The following is a 21,405-nucleotide window of genomic DNA, read 5'->3' on the forward strand; positions in this document are numbered from 1 at the left end:
CCTCCCTGCCAATACTACATGCTGGATGACAAGATGGCAGTAGTCCTGGGGGATTCAGATGTCAGCGAGGATGTTGGATTAAATGGTTTTGAGGATGTCTTCTGGGCTCCAGATTCTAATATTCTCCCAACACTGTCACTGAGGAATGCAATTTCCTAAACAGGAAAAGTCTCAGGAAGTAAGTTCCATGTCCGGAGCTCATTCATAATTACATATGCAAGACGCTAAATAAAATTTTGGTTAATTAGCTTTTCTCTGGTTTCATGAAGCACAGCTAGTACTTCTGACCATGTCAGTGTGTTTGCTCATTGAAAGGTTGTGAAAATGGTGAAATTTGGAAAGTAAGGATTGCTATATAAATACTTTTACTCTTTTAAAATCAAGGAGCTTCTAAATGCATGAGAGTGATCATTTTCTTCTTGGTAGTGGAGAAATCTTATTCCTCTAAATATCATTTTTAGATAGGCTCTGTAAGAAAGTTGGCAATTGAAGATAATTCATGACATATCAGAAGTGCACATCTGTCCGTTTCTGACCACAATGAATATTAAGTAGATTTTCAAGTTTTTTATTATGGGTAACACAGTGATGTTCTTATTGAACCTTAAAAGCCATAGTGAGCCTCTCTTGTCTCCCATCTTTCCCTTGCAGCGCTGTAAATCCAACTTCTGCCTGTCCTATTGTTCAGAAAAAAGCAGCCATATTGTGCTGATTGGTATTAAATTAAAGCAGAAAGAGAGAGACACAAATGTGGAAGCCCATCTTACCAGCAGGGATACCGCTATCTTTTATTTTGCATTTTGGGAGGGTCAGAAAGTCATGACAGGCATCTGACCTCTGATAACCTCTTTGGTGCTTCTGTGCGCAGTTTTTGGGGGAAGAACTTAATTAAATACAATTGAATTTCCCTGCTAACATTGCCACTGAAAAGACTCCTTTTAAATGGCTTGGTGTTTGCTGGTGAGGAACAAACAAAGATGCTTCTTTTGTTCCTCAAAGAAAAGTTAGCATATGTTAGTTAAGGATTTGTGATTTCTTTGACTAGACTGGCGGGTTCCTAAAAATTCAATGAGTCTTCTGAAATGAGACCCACAATAAAAGATAAAGCATACAACTAGCTAAAACTCTAACTCTTCTTATGCATGATAATTATGGTGGAGGTTAGTGTTTTTAAGACTTCACTATGTTTTTTTGTACTCAAATAAAAATGAGGACCTTAGATTTATGATGAAGTTGCTAATATTTGGCCACAAAAAATATAACTGGTCTGTCTCTTGGATTCTCCAGCTACCAGAAGAAAAGAACTGCCGGCAGTTGTATATCTAGTACTTTCTGTTAGGAAACCATTAACAAGAGGTGTTGACAGAAAGAATATGCAGTTTTTGGTTATGAACAATTTATCATGCATATTAATGCTGATAGGAAGCTCATCTACAAGTTACACTTTAATAAAAAGCAATAACCATATAAATATGTGGGTTAAAAATCCATTTTCCCATCTTGATAATGGGAAAGTCCATTTTGATAATTACTAGGTAGTTATTTGTTATTCTTAGGGTTCTGAAATCAGAGGAACTGAAGAATCAATTTTATAATCAAGACCTAGAGAAAGAGTGGGTTATTTTGCTCAAGTTTGAGTCTTAGTGCTCATTTTGAGAGGAATCAGGTTTGTGTCTTAGATGCAAAGAATCTTTTAATCCCACATGATTTTGTTTTCCTTGAAGAGAGGATTAGAATGAGAAACTGATGTTTTTGAATTTAAAGTTGACTATTGTGTGTCCTAAGCCTACTTCCTTGACTCACACCCTCTTCCACTATTTGAGCTTTCTCAGGTCTCTCTAATTATTTAGAGGGTGAGGGGAAGTCAACACTTGACCCTGCTGACCTGTCTGGCTTCTGTCTCATCTCTTGTTTAATACTCAAGGTTGAACTGCTAAAAGTAGTGTGTGCTACACCCACAGCTTTTCTTTCCATGTCACTATCTCTCTGGAGTCTAGTCTCTAGGTTCACCCATGTGGGGTACTATGTACCCCAGCTGAAGCCTCCAGCTTTGGGGCCACCATGTTAGGTTGAAAGCATGTACCCTTAGCAAGGGTTCTAAGCCAAGAGGATAAATGGAGGCTGAAATCCAGGTGCATTTGCAGCTCCATCAAACCCTGTCATGGGGATGTATCGGTGAAGAGAGGGCAACATTTTGTGTTTTGTAAATTGCCTGAAGGCTCCACATTTCTATAAAGAAATGCTCATACCCCATCATGGCAAATGTAATTTTTTTTTTTTTTTTTTTTTTTTAGTAGCAGTTAAATGACCTAAGTGAGGATTTCAGAGTTCTCTCTTGGTTTCCATTTTCTCTTCCAATCTCAAGGAAAAGCAAGTATTTGCTTTTAGCATAGTTGATCCCCGAGCACTTTGCAAATGTTTCCACAAAGCCAGCTGCCCTTTATAGATCCCCCTGGGAACCTTTCTTTTGGTTACTAACCCTTAAGCACCCACAAACCCTATTTGCGAAGATATTTGTCATACGGGAAGGGTCCATGAATCTTCACATTTTCAGAGGAAAATGCTTAACTTCCAGTTTGGAAAGCTCTGTCCTTTGGCCAGGACCTTTAGGCTTGCCCGAAGACTAGCTTCTCCAGCCAAGGGAAGACAAAAATATGCAAAAAAACCAAACAATACCTCTGTAGTGTATCTTGGCTCACTCTGGTAGGCTGGAAAACTCTTGAGAAAATTCATCTTGAAAGGTTTCTTGGATTTTTTAATAATTTTGGAGCTAAGTTTCTGGTTATGAGTATTGTAGTCACATGGAATCTCAAGTTCACTTCATTTGCTTCCTCATAGTTCAGTACTGATTCTTCCCTGGGGCTTTCTTTCATCACACCTCATTCTGCTCTTTCCCCTGGATGCGTTTAAAAATGCCAAGTGTTAAATTGAATAAAGGACTATAGTCAAATACTAGGAGGAATCAAATTGCAAAAATTGTCAGTGGCAGAGCCTCCGTAACTCCTGAGATGCAGTGCTGTCCAAAAACCTGATTGCGGATTCACATATCTAAGAGGTAGTTCGAATATGTCGACTCTGTGTGTGTGTGTGTGTGTGTGTGCACGCGCACACGCATGTATGTTCATGCCTGTGTGCACAAACAGAAAACTTGAACTCTCCAGCCCATACCACCTGTTTTCACATCATTGTTGTCACAAAAAGGTTTTCTTTCTTTCCTTCTTTTAATTAGCTGAGCTGTCCTATTTTTCAGTAACTTGCCTCTTCCCTAACATACAGGCTGTAACCGTATTTCTTTTCATTAGACCTGGGCCTCGTTTGTCATTTATACCATACTTTTGCCTTTCTCTTTCATTTTGAAAGAAAGAGAGGTTTTCCTATTATTTTAGAGCAAAGCACCTCTGGTTTATGTGGCGACTCTTGTGGCTTTCTAAATGCACTTGATTTAGCTTTCAATGTGTAATTACTGCCAAACAAGTTAATTGCTTTATAAGTGTCCAAAATTCCCTGGTTTAATTTTGCTTTCATTTACCAACCTTCATTATACATCCACTGTTCAACATAAACACAAATGATTGTTAATGAATGCCTAATGCCATATTCATTAGAAAATCAGGTTAATGACTGGCAATGAATATCCCAGCTCCTTTATTCTTCCAAGACATTTTTTTTTTTTGCTTGTTGATTACAATAGTTTTTTTTGTTTTTGTTTTTGTTTACAAAGAAATTCTACCTGCAGTATAGGCTTGCTTTAAAGCTCAAGATAAAGCTTTTCTAAGAAATCAGAAAACCCCATCCCCTGATTCTTTCTGCTTACCTATGTCTTTACCCTTCAGAAAGAATCTCCTATAAAATGGAATAGTCAGAATAAACATCATTCCCTTGGACTATTGGCTATCATAAAGCCTTATTGTTTGGACAGCAAAAGTCTCAGGATTTTTGTATACAGGTGTTCAGGTGGTGCACTGAACAACTTGAGGAGGTATTGTTTGCTTTGCACTCTGAATGATGTGGAATGTGTTATCCACAATCTGAATAACTCAGGCAGTAGCACTGAGAAATCTGCGTTGAAATATGTCACAGCAGTGTCACTTGGGAAAGCATTCAGTGCATGCTGCTCATTGCCCTAGACAAGAATTACTTTCCAGAAGACAATCAGATATGTGAAGATACATGGTTGGAGTGCATGGCAGAAGGTCCATTGAGGAAGAGAACTGAGGTCCACATCATGGAGACGGGCCGATTCTTGTTTTGTAAGTGAGACCCCTTCCCTTTCTCACAGATGTGGAGTTGCTTTCCAAATCAAACTTGACAGCTGGGTTTTGAGGGCCATTTGTGTGCTGACAACAGAACAGAGGATTATGTATGGGCTTGAGCACAGAACCCAGGTGCCAAAATTTGGTCACTGGCTGGTTGCTACATGCTGGTGTGGACTGAGCAGTATCTAATAGGAATGTTGGTGATGTAGTATTCCTTCCAGTTCTTATGCTCTGTGACTCTTTTTTGGTATCATGAGTCAGTCCACCTGCATTCTTTAAAACTATTGATTGGATGCTTACCATGTGCTTGGCATGGATTTGATGTCAGGGATATTGTATTGCACACACATTTCCTGGTGTTGTGGGTGACTCAATGCCCCAATGCACTTGTCAGGTAGCACCAGGGTGGTATACTTAGTCGCTCAGTGTCAGCACTCTGAAATCTTGTTATGCTCCCCACTCTTCTTTGGATCTTTTTTCTTTATTCTTCCATCTGGAAACTTCTACTTCTCTTGCCACAGTCCTTTTGTTTTGGTATTTTGATCTCAGAGACACCCCTGTCTCTCCCAGTTTAGTCTCTTTTTGGGGTTCTGTTTCCATCAGCTGAGTCTGCATCATCTATAGTCCTTGGCTGCACCTATGTCTGTACTCCATGTGTCTGTCCCTCATAACATTTAGGGTCACTGAACTTTCGCCTTAATTTGTGTGGTTCTCTGAGTACTTATTCTACCTTAGACTCTTTAACTTCCTCAGGGAAATCAATTGTTTTCCTGGTGTCTGGACATATGCTTGTAGCCTGGTCATAGATCTGTTAGGATATTGTCTTCATGACAACAGGCTTTGCAGGTCAATGAGAAGCTGAGGCATGATTTTAGCAATTATTAAACAATAAAAGTTCAAGGACCTGAAGGTTGTGACTAAATAAACAAATAGAATGTATCAAATTGAAAAGCAGAAGTATGAAAATAAATCCTGATAATATCTTACCGAGGTTTGATATTTTAGTATCAAAGTTCCAGGATTCTATACCATCGGCACATCCTCAGGGTGACCCCCAAATGGACCTATGGTAGGAATTGTATATTTGTATCAGTCAGGTTTCTGCTATGATAATTCTGCACAGCAAACAACTCCAAAATCAGTGGTTTTCAACAAGCAGCATTTGTTTCTTATTTATGTTCTCTGATCTGCTTGTTGGCCATGGCTCTGCTATGCTCAGCAGGGACTGGCTTAAGGCCATGGGTCTAGTCTATTAGATTTGTCTCCTTGTTCTGGGACCAGTGACTACTTGGGGAACTTTTTTGTTTGTTTGTTTGTTTGTTTGTTTTCTCCTAGCTAAGATGGAAACATAAGAGACCAAGGCAAACCCTGGGGGTACATTTAAAGCTTCTGCTCCTGTCATGTGTGAACATGTCACTGGCTAAAGCAAGTCATGGGGCCTAGCTCAACATCAATGGGACAAGGAAACACTTCATTTACTCAGGTGGGGAGGACTTCAAAGCCACATGGCAAAGGATATAAATGTTTAAATCTATTTCATCCTACTATATTACAAGGTTCTCAAAATACTTCATTTCTCTCATTCATAACATTTGTTCTAGTTGAGATTTTGCATTTTTTGGTATGATACTTTAGCTACTGCCTGTGTTTTCTTCTGGACCTTGAAGGTAGGAATCGTGTCTGTCAGGATTCACTGTTGTTCCCACAACACCTAGCACAGTGTTCTGGAAGATATCAGGTACTCAATGAATGAAGAGCCATTGTTCAAGTGAATTAGCTTCTAGTCTCCCTAAAAATTATCACAGGAATGGAAATATATCTTTGTGAGAATTACTGGTGTGATACTAAGGCCTTGTTTCAAACCTTTCAGAAATCCTCTCGCTACATTTCCATTGTGAGACCTGCAACCCTATGGGAGAGGAACATATCCCATGCAAATGTGAGTAAGTAGAGTGGTGCTATGCAAAATGGTGTCCATAGTGGAATTGTTTTGGTTTCAGTTTCTGGATGCATAAGAAAATTTGGATTTTGCTTTTACCTTATAACTGGGAAAGATTTTCTTTTAAATTTCAAAATAAGGAGAACATTAAAAGACATATCCTATGGAGTTTTGGATCTCTGAGATTTATAGTACATTTTTATCTTTTCTACGTGGATTATGTAACTGAGAAAATAACTTATTCATTGGATAAGCAATAGTAGAAGTCACCGCACATTAGGTGTGTGTGCAGTGCTTGTGTGTGGCACAATGTACAGAAACTGGGACAATAATGCCATCTAATATAATCAATAACAAGAAACGACTGAGTTCATCAAGTGAAAGACTGACATGTTTGTCATGTTCTCCCCCATCCCATATTCTACCCACTGGTTGCTAATGATGTCCTGTTGGTGAGAGCCACAGTGTTTGTTGCTACAGCATGCAAATGCATGTCTATAAATGACTGCAATGTGCACATGGAGATGGTCGCCATGGCTGGCCTGTCCAGTTGTCATGGAGCTGTGGGAACTTCCCAGGTTCCTCCCACCAGAGCTCTGTGGACAAAAGTAGGATCTGGAAAGAAAAAAACCTTTCAACCAACACTTAAATTTACATCCAAAGGGCTCTAATTGCCTTCATTTCCTTACTATTTACCACACCAGAATGGCAAAGCCCTTTGGAGAGTACCACACAGCTCACTGACACTGAGGAAATCACAAAGTCCCAAGCATGTGTGGAGAGGGCCATGCTAATTATGTCTTCCAGAGTTTCTGCTTTCCAAAATTTGGGAAGCAGGATTGCTCCAAATTACTACTTGTGGAGAAGTAGCATATGATAACTGCAAATATTCAAGAGAAGAAATCAAGAGACGTGAAAAATCATATTCTAAGAGTAAAGAAGAAGGCCAACTGTAGGAAGAGGAGAAACATGACCTAGTTGAAAAATGTGACCTGGTTTTCTAACTGTTCTTATATACCACTAAAGCACAGAATGTATCTAAATAAGGTGTCTGAAATATGCGCTTCTACCAGTCATTTTTCCATTTGGGCTTCAAGAACCTCTTAAGAATTAACCAGAGGATTCCATGACTTTCAGCATGGACTGTGTTCAGGAGGAAACAGACCCCAATGAAGTCCCTCTATTTCACCACTAGTATTTTAAGGCTCTAAGAAGGCAAAGCTTTGTGGAAGGGGATCACAGGCCCATTCACTTGACAAGGAGTGACACACATCATAGAGAGGATTGGAGATTGCTAATTAGCTTATACTATAGAGATAGAGCCCTTCTCAAGCTTATAGACGGTGCCACCTGGGTGCCTAGCGCGCTCTTCTTCCTACAGCTTAAGTGAGCACCAAGAAGCAAGTGCAGGCCTACATGAGATCAGGAGGTTGACATAGCTGGATCCTCTTTCAAATTATTTTGTCCCCTTTTTTTCTTTCTCTGTTTTCTTTTCCTTCCCCTTCTCTTTCTGCATTTGTGTGACTTTGGAGGAATTATAGAAGAGGACTAAGAGATTTTGAGATGTGTATCTTCTAAAGACTTCTGTGTTATTTGTCATTGTTTTATTATACTGACTACTATACACTTTATTATATATTATATAGTATAAGTTGTATATTATATCTTGTACATCATATACTACATATAACATATCTCATATAGCATTAGATATCATATCTAATATATTGCCATATATTATATATCGAATGATCTCTATTTGTATGTGTATATTTTCTAATTCCATACATTGTATATTAGATTTACTGACCATCTATGTTGGTCAGAAGGCTCTTCTGAAAGCAGCAGTAAAGAAAAACTCTTTGCCTTCCAGGAGCCTGTCATATAATGAGGAATGTAAATAATGGATAATTAAAAAACAAAACAGTAATTGCAGGTAGTGAAAACTGCAATGCTGTGAAGAAGATAAATAGGAGTAATCAAGTCAAAGATGATGTGGGTGGCAGGAGTATATGGCCTTAGTTAGGGTACAGTGGTCTGGGGAGTCCTCTGTAAAGAGGTGATATTTGAATCTAGTCCAGAGCTGTGAGAAAGAGACACCCAGGTAACATTCTGGTTCACAGAAAGTTCTTGGAGGCAAACTATTCCAAGCAGAAAGGACAGACTGAGACAGATTGGGTTTAGAACACTGAAGAGTGGACAGAATGTGACTGCACTGGAGTGGAGACTGGAGTGGATGGAGCAGTGGCAGGGGCCAGAGCACAGAGGGCCTCCTGGCCAGTGAAAGGACTTTGTCTTCTACATGCAAGGCACAACCTGTGATGAGAGTTTATTTTATAGCAGGAGATGAAATGATCTGATTTATTCTTGAATAGGTTCAGTGGGTACTATATGCAGGATGAATTTTTGGGAAATAAGAGACCTTGAGTCCCATTAAGAAATTCTTGGATTGTATCAGAGAGGGGAGACAGTGGCTAGGACTAGGTTTGTAGCAGCTGAATGAGTTGGAGGAGGTAGTCAGACTTCAGAAATATTTTGGAGATGGAACTGAAAGGCTATCATAATGAATTGAATATGGGGTGTGAAGAAAAATCAAGGAAGAGTTTTGGACTTTTGGCCTAAAACCTGGGATGGATTGTGGTGGAGGTGGTGGGAATCTTGAGAATAGGTTTTTGAGGGAGACCATCAGTGGTTGCATTTGAAGAATGCTAAGCTTGAGATGCTTAGTACTTAGTATCTCGGTAGTTAGAACTTAGTCTCATGGTCAGACCTTGCTGCAAGAGGGACAGGGAAATGTCCGCTTACTGGGCACATCATAACCTCAAACTAGGGTTCCAACATAGAGGATGAGAGGAGAATGGATGTGGGGGTAGGTGCCTAACAGTATCTGCCGTAGAAATAATAACAATATGACCCAAAATATGGTTTCTGAAAATAATTACTCTGGAATGATTCATGAGCCAAAGAAGAAATAATGATGAAAAGTAGAATACTCAGAATGGGATGATAATAATTTTAAAAGTGAGAGATGCAGCTAAAGTGGTTCTTAGAGGTAGACTTATACTTTAAAAGTTATCATATAGAAAAATGAAGGTTGAACAATAGAGAGTGAGGCATTCAATTTAAGGAGGAGTTACTCAAACAACAAAATGAATTCAAAGGAAGCAGGAAAAAGGAACTAATCAAAGTAAGAGGAAAAAGTCACCAAAATAGAAACCAAAAAATACAGTTAGAGATAATTAACAAAATCAAAAACTTGCTATTGGAAGGAGTGTATAAAATAGATAAACCAACCAAGATGGATCAAGGAAAAAAAAGGAGAAACAATATTATGGATGAAAAGAGAAACGTAAGTACTGATACGAGGGAAACTTATAAAACCTGGAGTCAATACTATAAATAACTTAAGTGAACAATTAAAAACACACTATTGAATCAATATCCAGAAATTTCCATTTTCTCAAAAATAGCAGGCCAAGAGTTTTGAGGCTGAGTTATTAAAATTCAAATGTCAGGTAATCCTTATATAGAGGAAAAGGAGAGCCTCTTCTAAGTTATTTTTTTTTGAAGTTGGCAAAACTTTTAAAATAAAATGGGATACTATGGATTAATCTCATTTATGAAGACTATTGTATTAAATACTAGCAAAATCAAATTCAGTAATGTATACAATAAAATATATCATAATCAAGTAGAATTTATTCTAGGGATAGTAGAAGAGTTTCTTATGAAAAAATCAATTCATGAGATATATAGCAAGAGACTTACAGAGTAGAATCATATAACCATCCCAGTGGATATGTCAACATTAATTTATGGGAAATACAGCCTTTTTTATGAAAATGGGAATAGAAGGGAACTTCCTTAACTTGAAAAAAATCTATAAAAATCTACAGAAAAAATAATTAGACTTAATAGGGAGCCTTCGGAAGCATTTCTATTAAAGTAAGGGAAAATAAGAATGTTTACTATTATTGTTTCTATTAAAAAATGTCCTGGGGACCAAAGCAATGAAATATAAGAAAAAAAGATATAAAAAAATTTTGGGGGGGGAAATAATATTGATTATATACCTTCAAAATCTAAAATTATTTCATAATATTAAAACTTATAAATTATTAAAACCAAAATTATAATTTACTTTGGAATAGGTATAACAAAATATTTGTAAAGCATATATGGATAAAAGTATAAAGCATTACTTAAGTGTATATAAAGGAGGGTCTGAATAAAGGAAGAGATGCTATGCTAATGAGTGAAAAGATTATCATGGAATTTTCCTGAAGTTAGAGTGGGTCATACAAATTGCATGAAAGATAAAAGACTAAGAGTAAATGAGAGAGTTATGAAGAATAAAATGTGGAAACTTTCTGACCAGATATCGAAATTTTTATAAAGCCATAATAAGACAGTGAGCTCAAGCAATGGCTGATGGGGGCACCTGGGTTGTTCAGTGGGTTAAGCATCCAGATCTTGGTTTTGGCTGAGGTCATGATCTCGAGATCATGAGATCGAGCCCTGTGATGGGCTCTGCACTCAGTACGGAGTTTGCTTGACATTCTTTCTCCATTCCTCTCCTTCCTCCTCTGCTCCTTTATCTGCTTGTGCTCTCTCTCTCTCTCTCAAATAAATAAAATCTTTAAGAAAAAAAAAAAAGAAGAGGCTGATAGAACATAGTAGAATACATCCTTTCTGGAAAGGATGGCTTTAAGTGGTTCCCCATTTTAATCATGGAGCCATATCAATGATTGTACACTAAACACATATTTTAAAGTCATGAGCTATTCAAGGCTTGTATATAAGCTGTCGTGTATTCGAGTGGAGAAAGATGCAGTAGAGGTAGTCAAAAAACAAGTTAGTAACCTTGCAATGGATCATTTCCACAGCAAGTAGTAAAACAGTCATTTGAAGGAATGAACCAGGAGGTCACTAGTCATGGGTGAGCTGAGGACTGTGGAAAGTAAGGTAAATGTAGGACAGGTCATGAGAGTTATGACCTAGACAAGAGCATCAGTTCCTCAGCAGGTGTGTGTGAGTTAGATTTGCACAGGGGAGGCATTTTTAGATCTTCCATGAATGAGTTATTTGAGAAGTGGTGTGTCTTCATCTCAGCATGCCTCGGTAGCAAGCTGATTCTCCATCTCCTCTGTGATTTCAGCAGGAAATGAATCCAGCTGTGGCTCAGATGATCTGGGGACACATTTTATGTTCGACTAAAGTGCTTTGGCAAACTTTTAAGTGTGGCCTCTAAGTAATTTTAGAAATGTTTTCCTTTTCCAATATCCACTATGAATATCTGAGAGAAAAGAAGTGGAATGCCCATTCACTTTGACCCAAAACTGAAAAAAACTGGCCCAGAGGATAACTGGAGAGTCAGTGTCCCACAGAAATGACACAAAGGTGGCATATCTGCATCCCTGGGGGAGGTCCTCTTAGAGACTCTGCTGGTGCCCAAGAATGTGCTCTGCCCAGAATCAGAGGGCACAAAGCTGGAAAGGGTTGCATTGCAGAGGTGGAACCATAGGCACAGAACTATGAATGAATACCTCATGCTTTGCCTTATAACAGACTTGGGTTGTTGTCAGTGTTAAATGAGTTAATTAGGGTTAGGTGTTTCATTCATTCAAAAAACTCTATTAAGTGCAATTTATACCAGGCACCGTTTTAGGCTTTTAGCAGTGAACAAAATAAATGACCTTGACTTCATGGAGATTCCATTCTAGTGTGAGAGTCAGACAATACACTGAGAGGTCAGATACTGGTAAGTACTGTAGAGAAAAGGTAGGATCACAGAATGGGGGCATGTGCCATTGTTGAGTGTACCAAAAAGGATTGTTATTTGCACTCAACAGAAGCTGACTCTGGTTGATTCGTCAGAGAAAGGATTGAGCAAAATAAAATTGGGTGGTTCACAGGATCTGTGGGAGGGCCACGGAACCAGATCTGGGGGTAGGCTTCCTGGAAGAGTGATTCAAAGAACATGGTACAGCTGATCGAATCGGTGGCCACCTCCATCACCTCCACCACTGAAAATGAGATGCCACAGTTTGCACTGCTGTCATTTTTGTAGGATGCTTGAACTTGAAGCAGAAAGAGAAATAACTTCCTGCCATTACCTCCCATGTTACTAATTCATGAGTCTGGCTGCTGGTGTCAGTGCCTGGACCTTGACAGTGTCCCTTTCTCAGATTTATTTTAAGATTCAACAAGTTAGGGCTAATAAACAACTTCAGCAAAGCTTCAGTAGGCAAAATCAACATGCAAAAACCAGTTGTGTTTCTGGATGCTAGCAAAGAAGAGTGAAAAGGAAATTAAAAGAGTTCTATTTACATATTTATTCCATTTATGTATCTAGGAATAAATTTGACCAAAGAAGATTAGGATTTATATGTTGGATACTATAATAAATGCTGAAAGAAATTAAAGACCACCCAAATAAAGGGGCAGGCATCTGCATTCATAGATTAGAAGGTTTGGCATTACTAATATGATAACATCATCTAAAGTGATCTATAAATTTAATGCAATCTGATCAATATCCCAACTTCCCTTTTAAGAAATAGAAAAATTCATCCTAAAATCTATGGAATCTCAAGGGACCCCAAATAGCCAAAGCAATGTTGAAAAAATACAAATTTGGAGAGCTCATACTTCTTCATTTCAAAATTTATTACAAAGCTATACTAATCTAAACTGTGTGGTACACTCATAAGGTTAAACATATAGACCAATGGAATAGAACTGACAGTTCAGAAATAGACCTTCACACATATGGTCAATTGTTTTTTTTTTTTAAAGATTTTATTTATTTTTTTTGACAGAGATCACAGAGAAGCAGGCAGAGAGAGAGGAGGAAGCAGGCTCCCTGCTGAGCAGAGAGCCCGATGCGGGGCTCGATCCCAGGACCCCGGGATCATGACCTGAGCCGAAGGCAGAGGCTTTAACCCACTGAGCCACCCAGGCGCCCCTGGTCAATTGATTTTTGACAAGCATGTTAATACCATTCAACGGGGAAAAGGACAGTCTTTTCAAGAAATTGTACTAGGAGAGCTGGATATTCACATGAAAAAAAAATGCAACTGGACCTTACACAAGATATGCAAATTAACTTAGAGTGGATCAAAGACCTAAATAAGAGTTAAAATGGTTAAAATCCTAGACGAAAACAGGGAAAAATTCTCATTCATCGCCATTAGTATAACAATGATTTCTTAAAGATGATACCAAAGCAGAGGCAACAAAAGAAAAAATGAGCTGGATTTTAACAGAATTAAACACCTTTGTACATCAAATGGCTCTATAAAGAGAATGAAAAGACAACCCACAGAATGGGAGAACATATTTACAAATTATATCTGATAAGGGGTTTATATGCAGAATAAATAAAGAGCTCTTACAACTCAACAACAAAAAACAAATAATATGATTTAAAAATGGCCAAAGGGCTTGAATAGACATTTCTGTGAAGAACATATATAAATGGCTAATAAACATATGAAAGGATACTCAACACCATTAGTCATTAGGGAAATACAAAACAAAACCACAGTAAGAAACTACTTTACACCCACTAGATGACCATTACTAGAAAAACAGAAACAACCAAATGTTGGTAAGAATATGGAAAAATTGGGGGTACCTGGGTGGCTCAGTCATTAGGCATCTGCCTTCAGCTCAGGTCATGATCCCAGGACCCCGGGATCAAACCCCGCACTGGACTCCCTGCTCCATGGTGGGCCTGCTTCTCCCTCTCCCACTCCTCGTGCTTGTGTTCCTTTTTTGCAGTCTCTCTCTCTCTGTCAAATAAATAAATAAAATATTAAAAATAAAAAGAATATGGAAAAATTGGAACCCCCTGTGCATTGCTGGTAAGAATGTAAAATCGTGTAGCCACTATGGGTATATACCCAAATGAATTTTAAAAAAAGACTCAAACAGATATGAGTATGCCAATGTTTGTAGCAGCTCTCTTTACCATAGCCAAAAGTTAGAAACAACCCAGCGTCCTCAATAGGTGAAAGAATAAATATACTGTGGTATATACATTCAATGGGCTGAACCATAAAAAGGAATGAAGTTTTGATACATGCTACAATGTGGACAAACCTTGGAAACATTACGCTAAGGGAAAATTATTGTATGATTATACTTATATGCAGTCTGTGGCTCCAGCGTCGGAAACTAACAGCGTCGGAAACTAATCAGATGGCTTGCTGAATGAATATGCAAACATCGGGTAGAAAGAAGAGGGGAACTCAAGGGAAGTTCTGTATTTTTCATTCATTGAAATAGAAAGGATGGAACTGATAAACAGGTCCTTGGACCATCAAGTTAAGAAAGTCATGACATATAGAGGAAGTATATTCCAGGTAGAATGAACAGCAAGTGCAAATGTCCTGAGACAATAAGATAGGATAAGATATTGAGGGAATAGCAAAGTCACGAGTGGAGAGTACTAGATGAAATGAGAGATAAGAGGACTTCCTTGTTGCCTGGACAGTCCAGGTTTATACCTGTCATTTCAGGATAATTGTCAGTAAGCTCCCTTTTTATGCTAAAAAACGTACTGAATTGGGGCGCCTGGGTGGCTCAGTGGGTTAAAGCCTCTGCCTTCAGCTCGAGTCATGATCTCAGGGTCCTGGAATTGAGCCCCGCGTTGGGTTCTCTCCTCTGTGGAGAGCCTGCTTCTCCCTCTCTCTCCGCCTGCCTCCCTGCCTACTTGTGATCTCTGTCTGTCAAATAAATAAAAACAAACAAAAAAACACATACCGAATTGGCCAATACCATTGTGTAGATGCCAGATCCTGTTCAGCCTGTCTGTCTGACAGTCTGTATCTATGCGGGTTCCAGTCCTTTTCGGTTCAGGAAGAAACCAATGGGGATTGTACTCTGAATAAGATGAGGAGCCCCTGGAAGGCTGTGAGTAGCAGGATGTGACTTTGGTTTAACAGGACTGTTCAGCGGGCTTCTTGGAGGTTGCAGACAAGTTTGCAGGCGTGCATTTCTCTCAGGAGATGGGGCTCCTGCAGGAAGAGTGCCCAGGCAGCTGGCCTGATTTTCAAGGTCTCCTCCCAGGTCTAACAACTGGAGCCTCGGGCAAAACTTCCGGGTACCTGAGGGTGTTCAACCCACTTCGAAGCTGCCTTGCTTCCTGAGAGAGCGAGGGCGACCGCAGTCTGCTCGGTGTCTTGTAAGCAATCCCACACTGCAGGACTGGTTGCTAGAACTCGAATCCCGTTAACTTCCTTCTGTGATACACACTTTGTGCCTGAGCATCAAGGCCTGACATTAATAACAATTTCTGGAAGACTGTGAGTGACCAAGGACTCTGAGCGCTTAGACAGCCTCCTTCACTCACGGTAGAGGTGACGTCGTTCAATGAGCTTCAGGGCTTTAGAGTGTTGAGAAAGGATGAAAGAAGCCAGAGAAAACCTGAGGGGCAGGACAGGATGGATTTACAAAACACTGGTTCAGTTCCAGAGTCGAGTTTGGAATTACCATCGAGCCCTTGACTATATACTCCAGGTTCCTTAGCAATGTGACGTTGAGGGTGCTGGCACCTGCTTTCAGGTGGCTGTTGCTTGAATGGGTGGCAAATGGAACGAATGGTGAAAGATGGAGATGGTACAAGCAAACCCTGGGGTCCGATGGCCTGAGTTCAATTCTGGCTTTGCTGCTTTCCACCCTGGGAGATGCCCTAACTTCCTCATCTTCCCATGCCTCGTCTGCCCCTGCTTTCGCTTCCTCATCTGTAAGATGGGATAATGATAGCGCCTACCTCATAAGGCTGTTGTGGATTTAACATACATGGCCTAGAGCCGTGCTGGCACATGTGGAAAGTCTGCCACACATGTTAGCTTGTGCTACTATTCCTTCTGACTAAGGCACTGTTTATGCCCCTCTTTCTCATGAGAACACTCCATTTTTTTAAAAAAAAAAGAATGAAACTGCTGTCCTATTGTTTGTTTGTTTTTGACTTTTGGAAGTTAACTGGTATTGCGTCTTATAGACTAAGACGTTGAAGGTCTTTGGAGGCTGGTCCATTTTGACTGCAGTGATTGAGCGTGTTGTCCTCTGTTTTGGGAAGTAGGTGGATTATTTCCTGTGGAGGCCTTTGTACATCCATCAGCCAATGTTGCTGGTTTTAAGCAAAGTCAAGCTTAGCTTTTACCTCAGATTTTCACTTTCCTTTCATATATGAGAAAAATCAAACTAAACTTCTGAAATTTCAAGGGAAAACTTTTTTTTTTTTTTTTGGTTTATTTAAATCTGACTAGACCGGTAAAATTTAGAATCCTGGTGAGCAGAAATGATGAAATTGATTATCCTCAGAAAAAATAAGGCAAGGATTCACTCATGTAGAAGGTGACGTCATTACAATTCATTATAATTATTTAAAAACTTTATTGAGGAGCACCTGGGTGGCTCAGTGGGTTATGCCTCTGCCTTCAGCTTGGGTCATGATCTCAGAGTCCTGGGATCGAGCCTCGCATCCAGCTCTCTGTTCAGCGGGGATCCTGGTTCCTCCTCTCTTTGCCTGCCTCTCTGCCTACTTGTGATCTCTCTCTCTCTGTGTCAAATAAATAAATAAAATTTTTTTTTAAAGTTTTCAAATAAAAAGTTTAATATATTACCTTATAATTTTTTTTTTAATTTTTTATTTTTTATAAACATATATTTTTATCCCCAGGGGTACAGGTCTGTGAATCACCAGGTTTACACACTTCACGGCACTCACCAAAGCACATACCCTCCCCAATGTCCATAATCCCACCCTCTTCTCCCAAACCCCCTCCCCCCAGCAACCCTCAGTTTGTTTTGTGAGATTAAGAGTCACTTGTGGTTTGTCTCCCTCCCAATCCCATCATATGATCTCCCTGATATGAGGAAGTGGTGATGCAACATGGAGGCTTAAGTGGGTAGGAGAAGTTAAAAGAAATTAATAAATTCTTAAAAAAAAACTTTATTGAGTATTATCTGGATATAGTTATGAATCTGTTTTACCTGAGTAGTTTTCATATTCTGTTAATGGGTTACTTATATAACACAAGAACGAGTATATCTCAAGGAAAGATATATTTGGATGCATTACTCATCATAAGTATAATTATTGTTTAATAATATTATGAAGGGCTGATGATGAGATGCAGGTGTTTAAACATGCGGTGCCCATAGATTTGACGTGGTATTCAGTTCTAGGCATATACATTTTTAAAGACTTCTATTCACCAAGGAGACAATAAAACTCTATACAATGGTAAGTGTGTTTGCTAAAAACATGACGTGACTGGTTAATTTTTAATCTTTAGATTTTAAAATGGATTTTTTGGTGTGTGTGCATTGACACTTGTTTCTTAACTTGCTGGTCTATACTTTAAACTTTAGCGTAAAAAATAAAACAGATAAAACCCACCTTTCTGGGCCCTTACAATTATCTCTGGAAGGTGATGGGAGGGTGGAAGACACATGTGCCTTTCGACTTCAGACTATGCAAATAAACTTCAGAGTGGTAGTCTGAAGTTTTGACACGTATTTTCTACTTAGAATTATTGGTACCTTGGGAAGGATGGAGCTCAAACTTCTCACTTTCGAAGTGAGAAAGCGGAGGCTGGAGAAGGTCATGATTTACCCAAGGAAAAATTGCTGGTGGACCACACTCTTCGTACACTCAAACTTGAACCTCTTAATTGTTGTTACAGAACTTTTCCTAACATGCTGTGTTGCCTCCTGTCAAATGTGAAACTCTAGCTATTTGAATTCTTGATTAATATATCCAGTCAATAGACCCTTTTGAGTATCGACTATGTGCCTGTTCTAGGGTCTAGGATCTCTAAATTCTTAAACTTGGTTTTGATGTCACTGTTCTGCTCTTTATTCTTCTATGGGCTAATGTTTCCTGCATTAAGTTCTGAGAGTGTGTTAATATGTTTGTGGCTTATCTTAAATTTTTAGCCCTTAATTGGGAAAGAAAATTTCCAGTTTTAAATTAGGTAGAAACCAACATTTACTGAACACTGCTATGCACTTCATAGGTGCCTTTATGAAAAACTTACGAGCTGGCATTGAACCCTAAAAAAAGAAAAGCTAAATTATTTGATGAGGTTTCAATATCTTTTAAGTTAGAAAGCAGGGAATTTGTTCACCCACAGTTAAGATAGTGTCTGGCATCCAAACCACTTAAATTTTGTTGAATGAGTGAATGCATGTGTGATTGCTGGGCTCTAAACTCAGGTCTATATGGCTCTAAAGATCTTTCCACTATATTCATTTACCTTTTTTGTATCCCCTAGGGTTAGAAACATACTGGCTTTAAATACCACCTAGCGTATAAGCAATGTTTTCATAAAAACTTTTGCTTATAATGGCATATAAATTCCCTAAGACTTAGAATGCTCACATAGCTGTCATTATATAAATCTTTGAAGAATAAGAAACTAGATACCTAAAAAATTAATTTTTAAAATTATCATCAGAAGATCGAAGGAGATAACGATGAGCATAATAGAGCTGTGAATACTCTTGGAAATCCTGGAGGCATGAATATGCCCTCTTGATTTGAGGCAGCTCTATCTGCATTGTGACTTCCAAGCTCTTCTGGTAATTTTCCCAATCCATGAAAGGGTCACAGCACCCAGACCTCACTTAATTAAATGATTTACATGGATGTATGATTTCAGTTCAAAATAGCTTACATTTCCCCGGGCTAAGCAACTTTTTGATGTTACCTCATTGTATCTTTCAATGGTTTTTAAAAATATGTTCCCATTTTTTAGGTGGGGAAAGTTGAATTCAAGAATGGCTAAGTGGAGGGGTACCTAAGCAGCTCAGTCTGTTAAGTGTCAGTTTCTTGGTCTGAGCTCAGGTCATGATCTCAGGGTCCCGGGATTCAGCAGCACATTGGGCCCCCCACTTACTGGGAAGTCTTCTTGTCTCCCTTTCCTTCTGCCCCTCCACCTGATCATGTTTGTGCTTGTGCCCTCTCTCTCTTTCAAAAAAAAAAAAAAAAAGTTAAGTAGAGATTAAATCCCATAGCACAAGTCCAACTACTACATTACCTTGGTTGTGGTTTATTTTCACACTCCCAGTAATTTGCTACCTTATTCATTTAAAGAATGAATTTAAAGAACATGCATTACTTATTATTATATTATGTGAAGCTGAGCCAGAGAAACACAAGTCAAATGGTGGCATCTACATTTTCTCACGTATAAAGAAATATGAGAACCAAGTTTATTCATTGCAGCATTCACCAAAACTCAGAAAATATTTATCAACAGGGACTGGTTAAATGCATTCTTAATACTATATAATACTATAGCCTTTAAAAGAATGAGGCAGGATGCTATGTGTTGATGAGAAGACATGCCCTTGATGAATCAATAAGTAGAAGAAGCAAATTGTAGGCAGTTAAATATCATATTGTGAGAAGGGTGACAAAGACAAGGTGCATATGTACATTCAAAATCCTTGACCTTCCTTTGATGCTGAATAGATCAGAAAACAAAACAAATGAAAAAGCCAGACAAATGTTTATCCTGAGGTCTAAGGGATCAATAAATAAAACTCCTCTCTTCTTTGAATGAATTTTGAACCAGTGAGAAGACAGAGAAGGTGGCTGATAGATGTTGAATTACCAGATAGGTTAGGAATGTGATTTAGGTGTTTGGGCAACATGGGCTTTCTGTTCTGACCTGCAAAATGGCAGCCTTGCCTGAACTACCATGGTAGAACTTGGAAAAGGGAGAACTCCCCAAGGGTGTTTGGAAACAGCAGACTCTTCCTGATAGGCTTATCTCATGACTAAAAGCAGACTGGAATCACCTGCTTTTTGTAGACCCCAAAGAAAAAGGAGAGTGCATTGAATTAAGCATGCTCAGTTCTTTTCTCCAAATTCCCTAATTAAGTAAAAATCTCTAGGAATTGATGAGAAGGCAGGAGTGATTTGCAGGCAGGGTCTTCTCTCCAGGACAAAACTGGAACATATGTTTTTCTAAAAAAAGTGAGAGGTTTTAATGGGGGAGGACCTACACTCCTCATGTGGGAATTTGTTCCTTAGAATGAAGCCGCCTCATTCTGGTGTTCAGAGGAGCTCTAACCAGATCACCCACCCAGAAGTGAAGCCAGTCAGTTCACATGCCTTGACCACCTCTACCAAGCTCATGGTCATGGGAATAAGCCTTGAATTCTCCAATAAGAGAAGCACATCTGCACAAACAGAAAGGAAACTCATCAACTAGGCTTTTATTCATAATATAGGCATACCTTGTAGATATTGTGGATTTGGTCCTAGACCATTGCAATAAAGTGAAAACCACAAAAGAGTCAGTCAAATAAATTTGTATTGTTTTTTGTTGCTTCTAAAAGTTGTTTATACTCTACTATACTCTACTAAGTGTGCAATAACATCATGTCTTAAAAATCCAACACATATATAGATTAATTAAACTATACTTTATTGTTAAAAAATGCTAACCATCCTCTGAGCTTTTAGCAAGTAGTAATCATCAATCACAGATCACCATAACAAATATAAGAATAATGAAAAAGTTTGAAATATTGTAAGAATTACCAAAATGTGACACAGATGCACCAAGTGAGCAAATGCTGTTGGGAAAAAGGTGCTGATAGATGTTCTCTATGCAGGGTCGCCAGGAATTTTCAATTTGTAAAAAATGCAATATCTGTGAAGCACAATAAAGAAAATGCTATAAAAAGAGGTATGCCTGTACCAAAGATGGCCAATACTTAAGGGAAACCAATTGCACAAAAATAACCAAGAAGACCCAATAGAGAAATTGGCATTGGAAAAAACAGATATAATTCAGAAGCCAGAAGATGATATCTAATTAGTGCCTTCTGGGGAATTCTGAGAGAATCCATGAAATAAGAACAGCTGTGTCCTTGAAAAAGAAGCCCTCAACAAACAGAAACTGTTCATGGACTCAAATATATGCTTGTTAAAAGTAAATAGTTTAACAGAATACTGCAAGAAGAAGTTGAGGAACGTATTCCAGAATGTAAGGCAAGAATAAAACATAAGAAAAATGCAAGAGGAAAGTTAAGGCATGGGGAATCAGTCAAAAAGTCATCAAAGCAAATATAGAAGATAAAGAAGCACAGGATAGACTTGGCCTGAAGCACCAGTTCCTCCTCACTGGTGTATCAGTGAAGCTGCAAGCAGGAGTGTGTAGGGCTGCCATGCCTAGGCTC

General features: G+C 38.8%; 1 protein-coding gene across 16 annotated transcripts in view; it reads left to right on the forward strand.

The window, feature by feature from the left end:
• Positions 1 to 21,405, forward strand: part of LOC309868924 (uncharacterized protein C12orf42) — a 151,683-nt gene that overhangs the window by 60,492 nt on the left and 69,786 nt on the right. For 12 of the 16 annotated variants that reach the window (XR_014313872.1, XR_014313873.1, XM_082739114.1 and 9 more), the window contains one exon: positions 6,127 to 6,195. The exons of the other annotated variants lie outside the window; for them this stretch is intronic. Coding sequence is in view for 7 of the 12 variants with exons in the window: in XM_082739114.1 (XP_082595240.1) it covers positions 6,127 to 6,195 (69 nt within the window). In the remaining 5 variants the exon portion in view is untranslated. The remainder of the gene's footprint in view (positions 1 to 6,126; positions 6,196 to 21,405) is intronic. 16 annotated transcript variants of the gene reach the window in all.

Source organism: Mustela nivalis, assembly GCF_964662115.1.
Source record: "Mustela nivalis genome assembly, chromosome: 7".
Lineage (NCBI taxonomy): Eukaryota > Metazoa > Chordata > Mammalia > Carnivora > Mustelidae > Mustela > Mustela nivalis.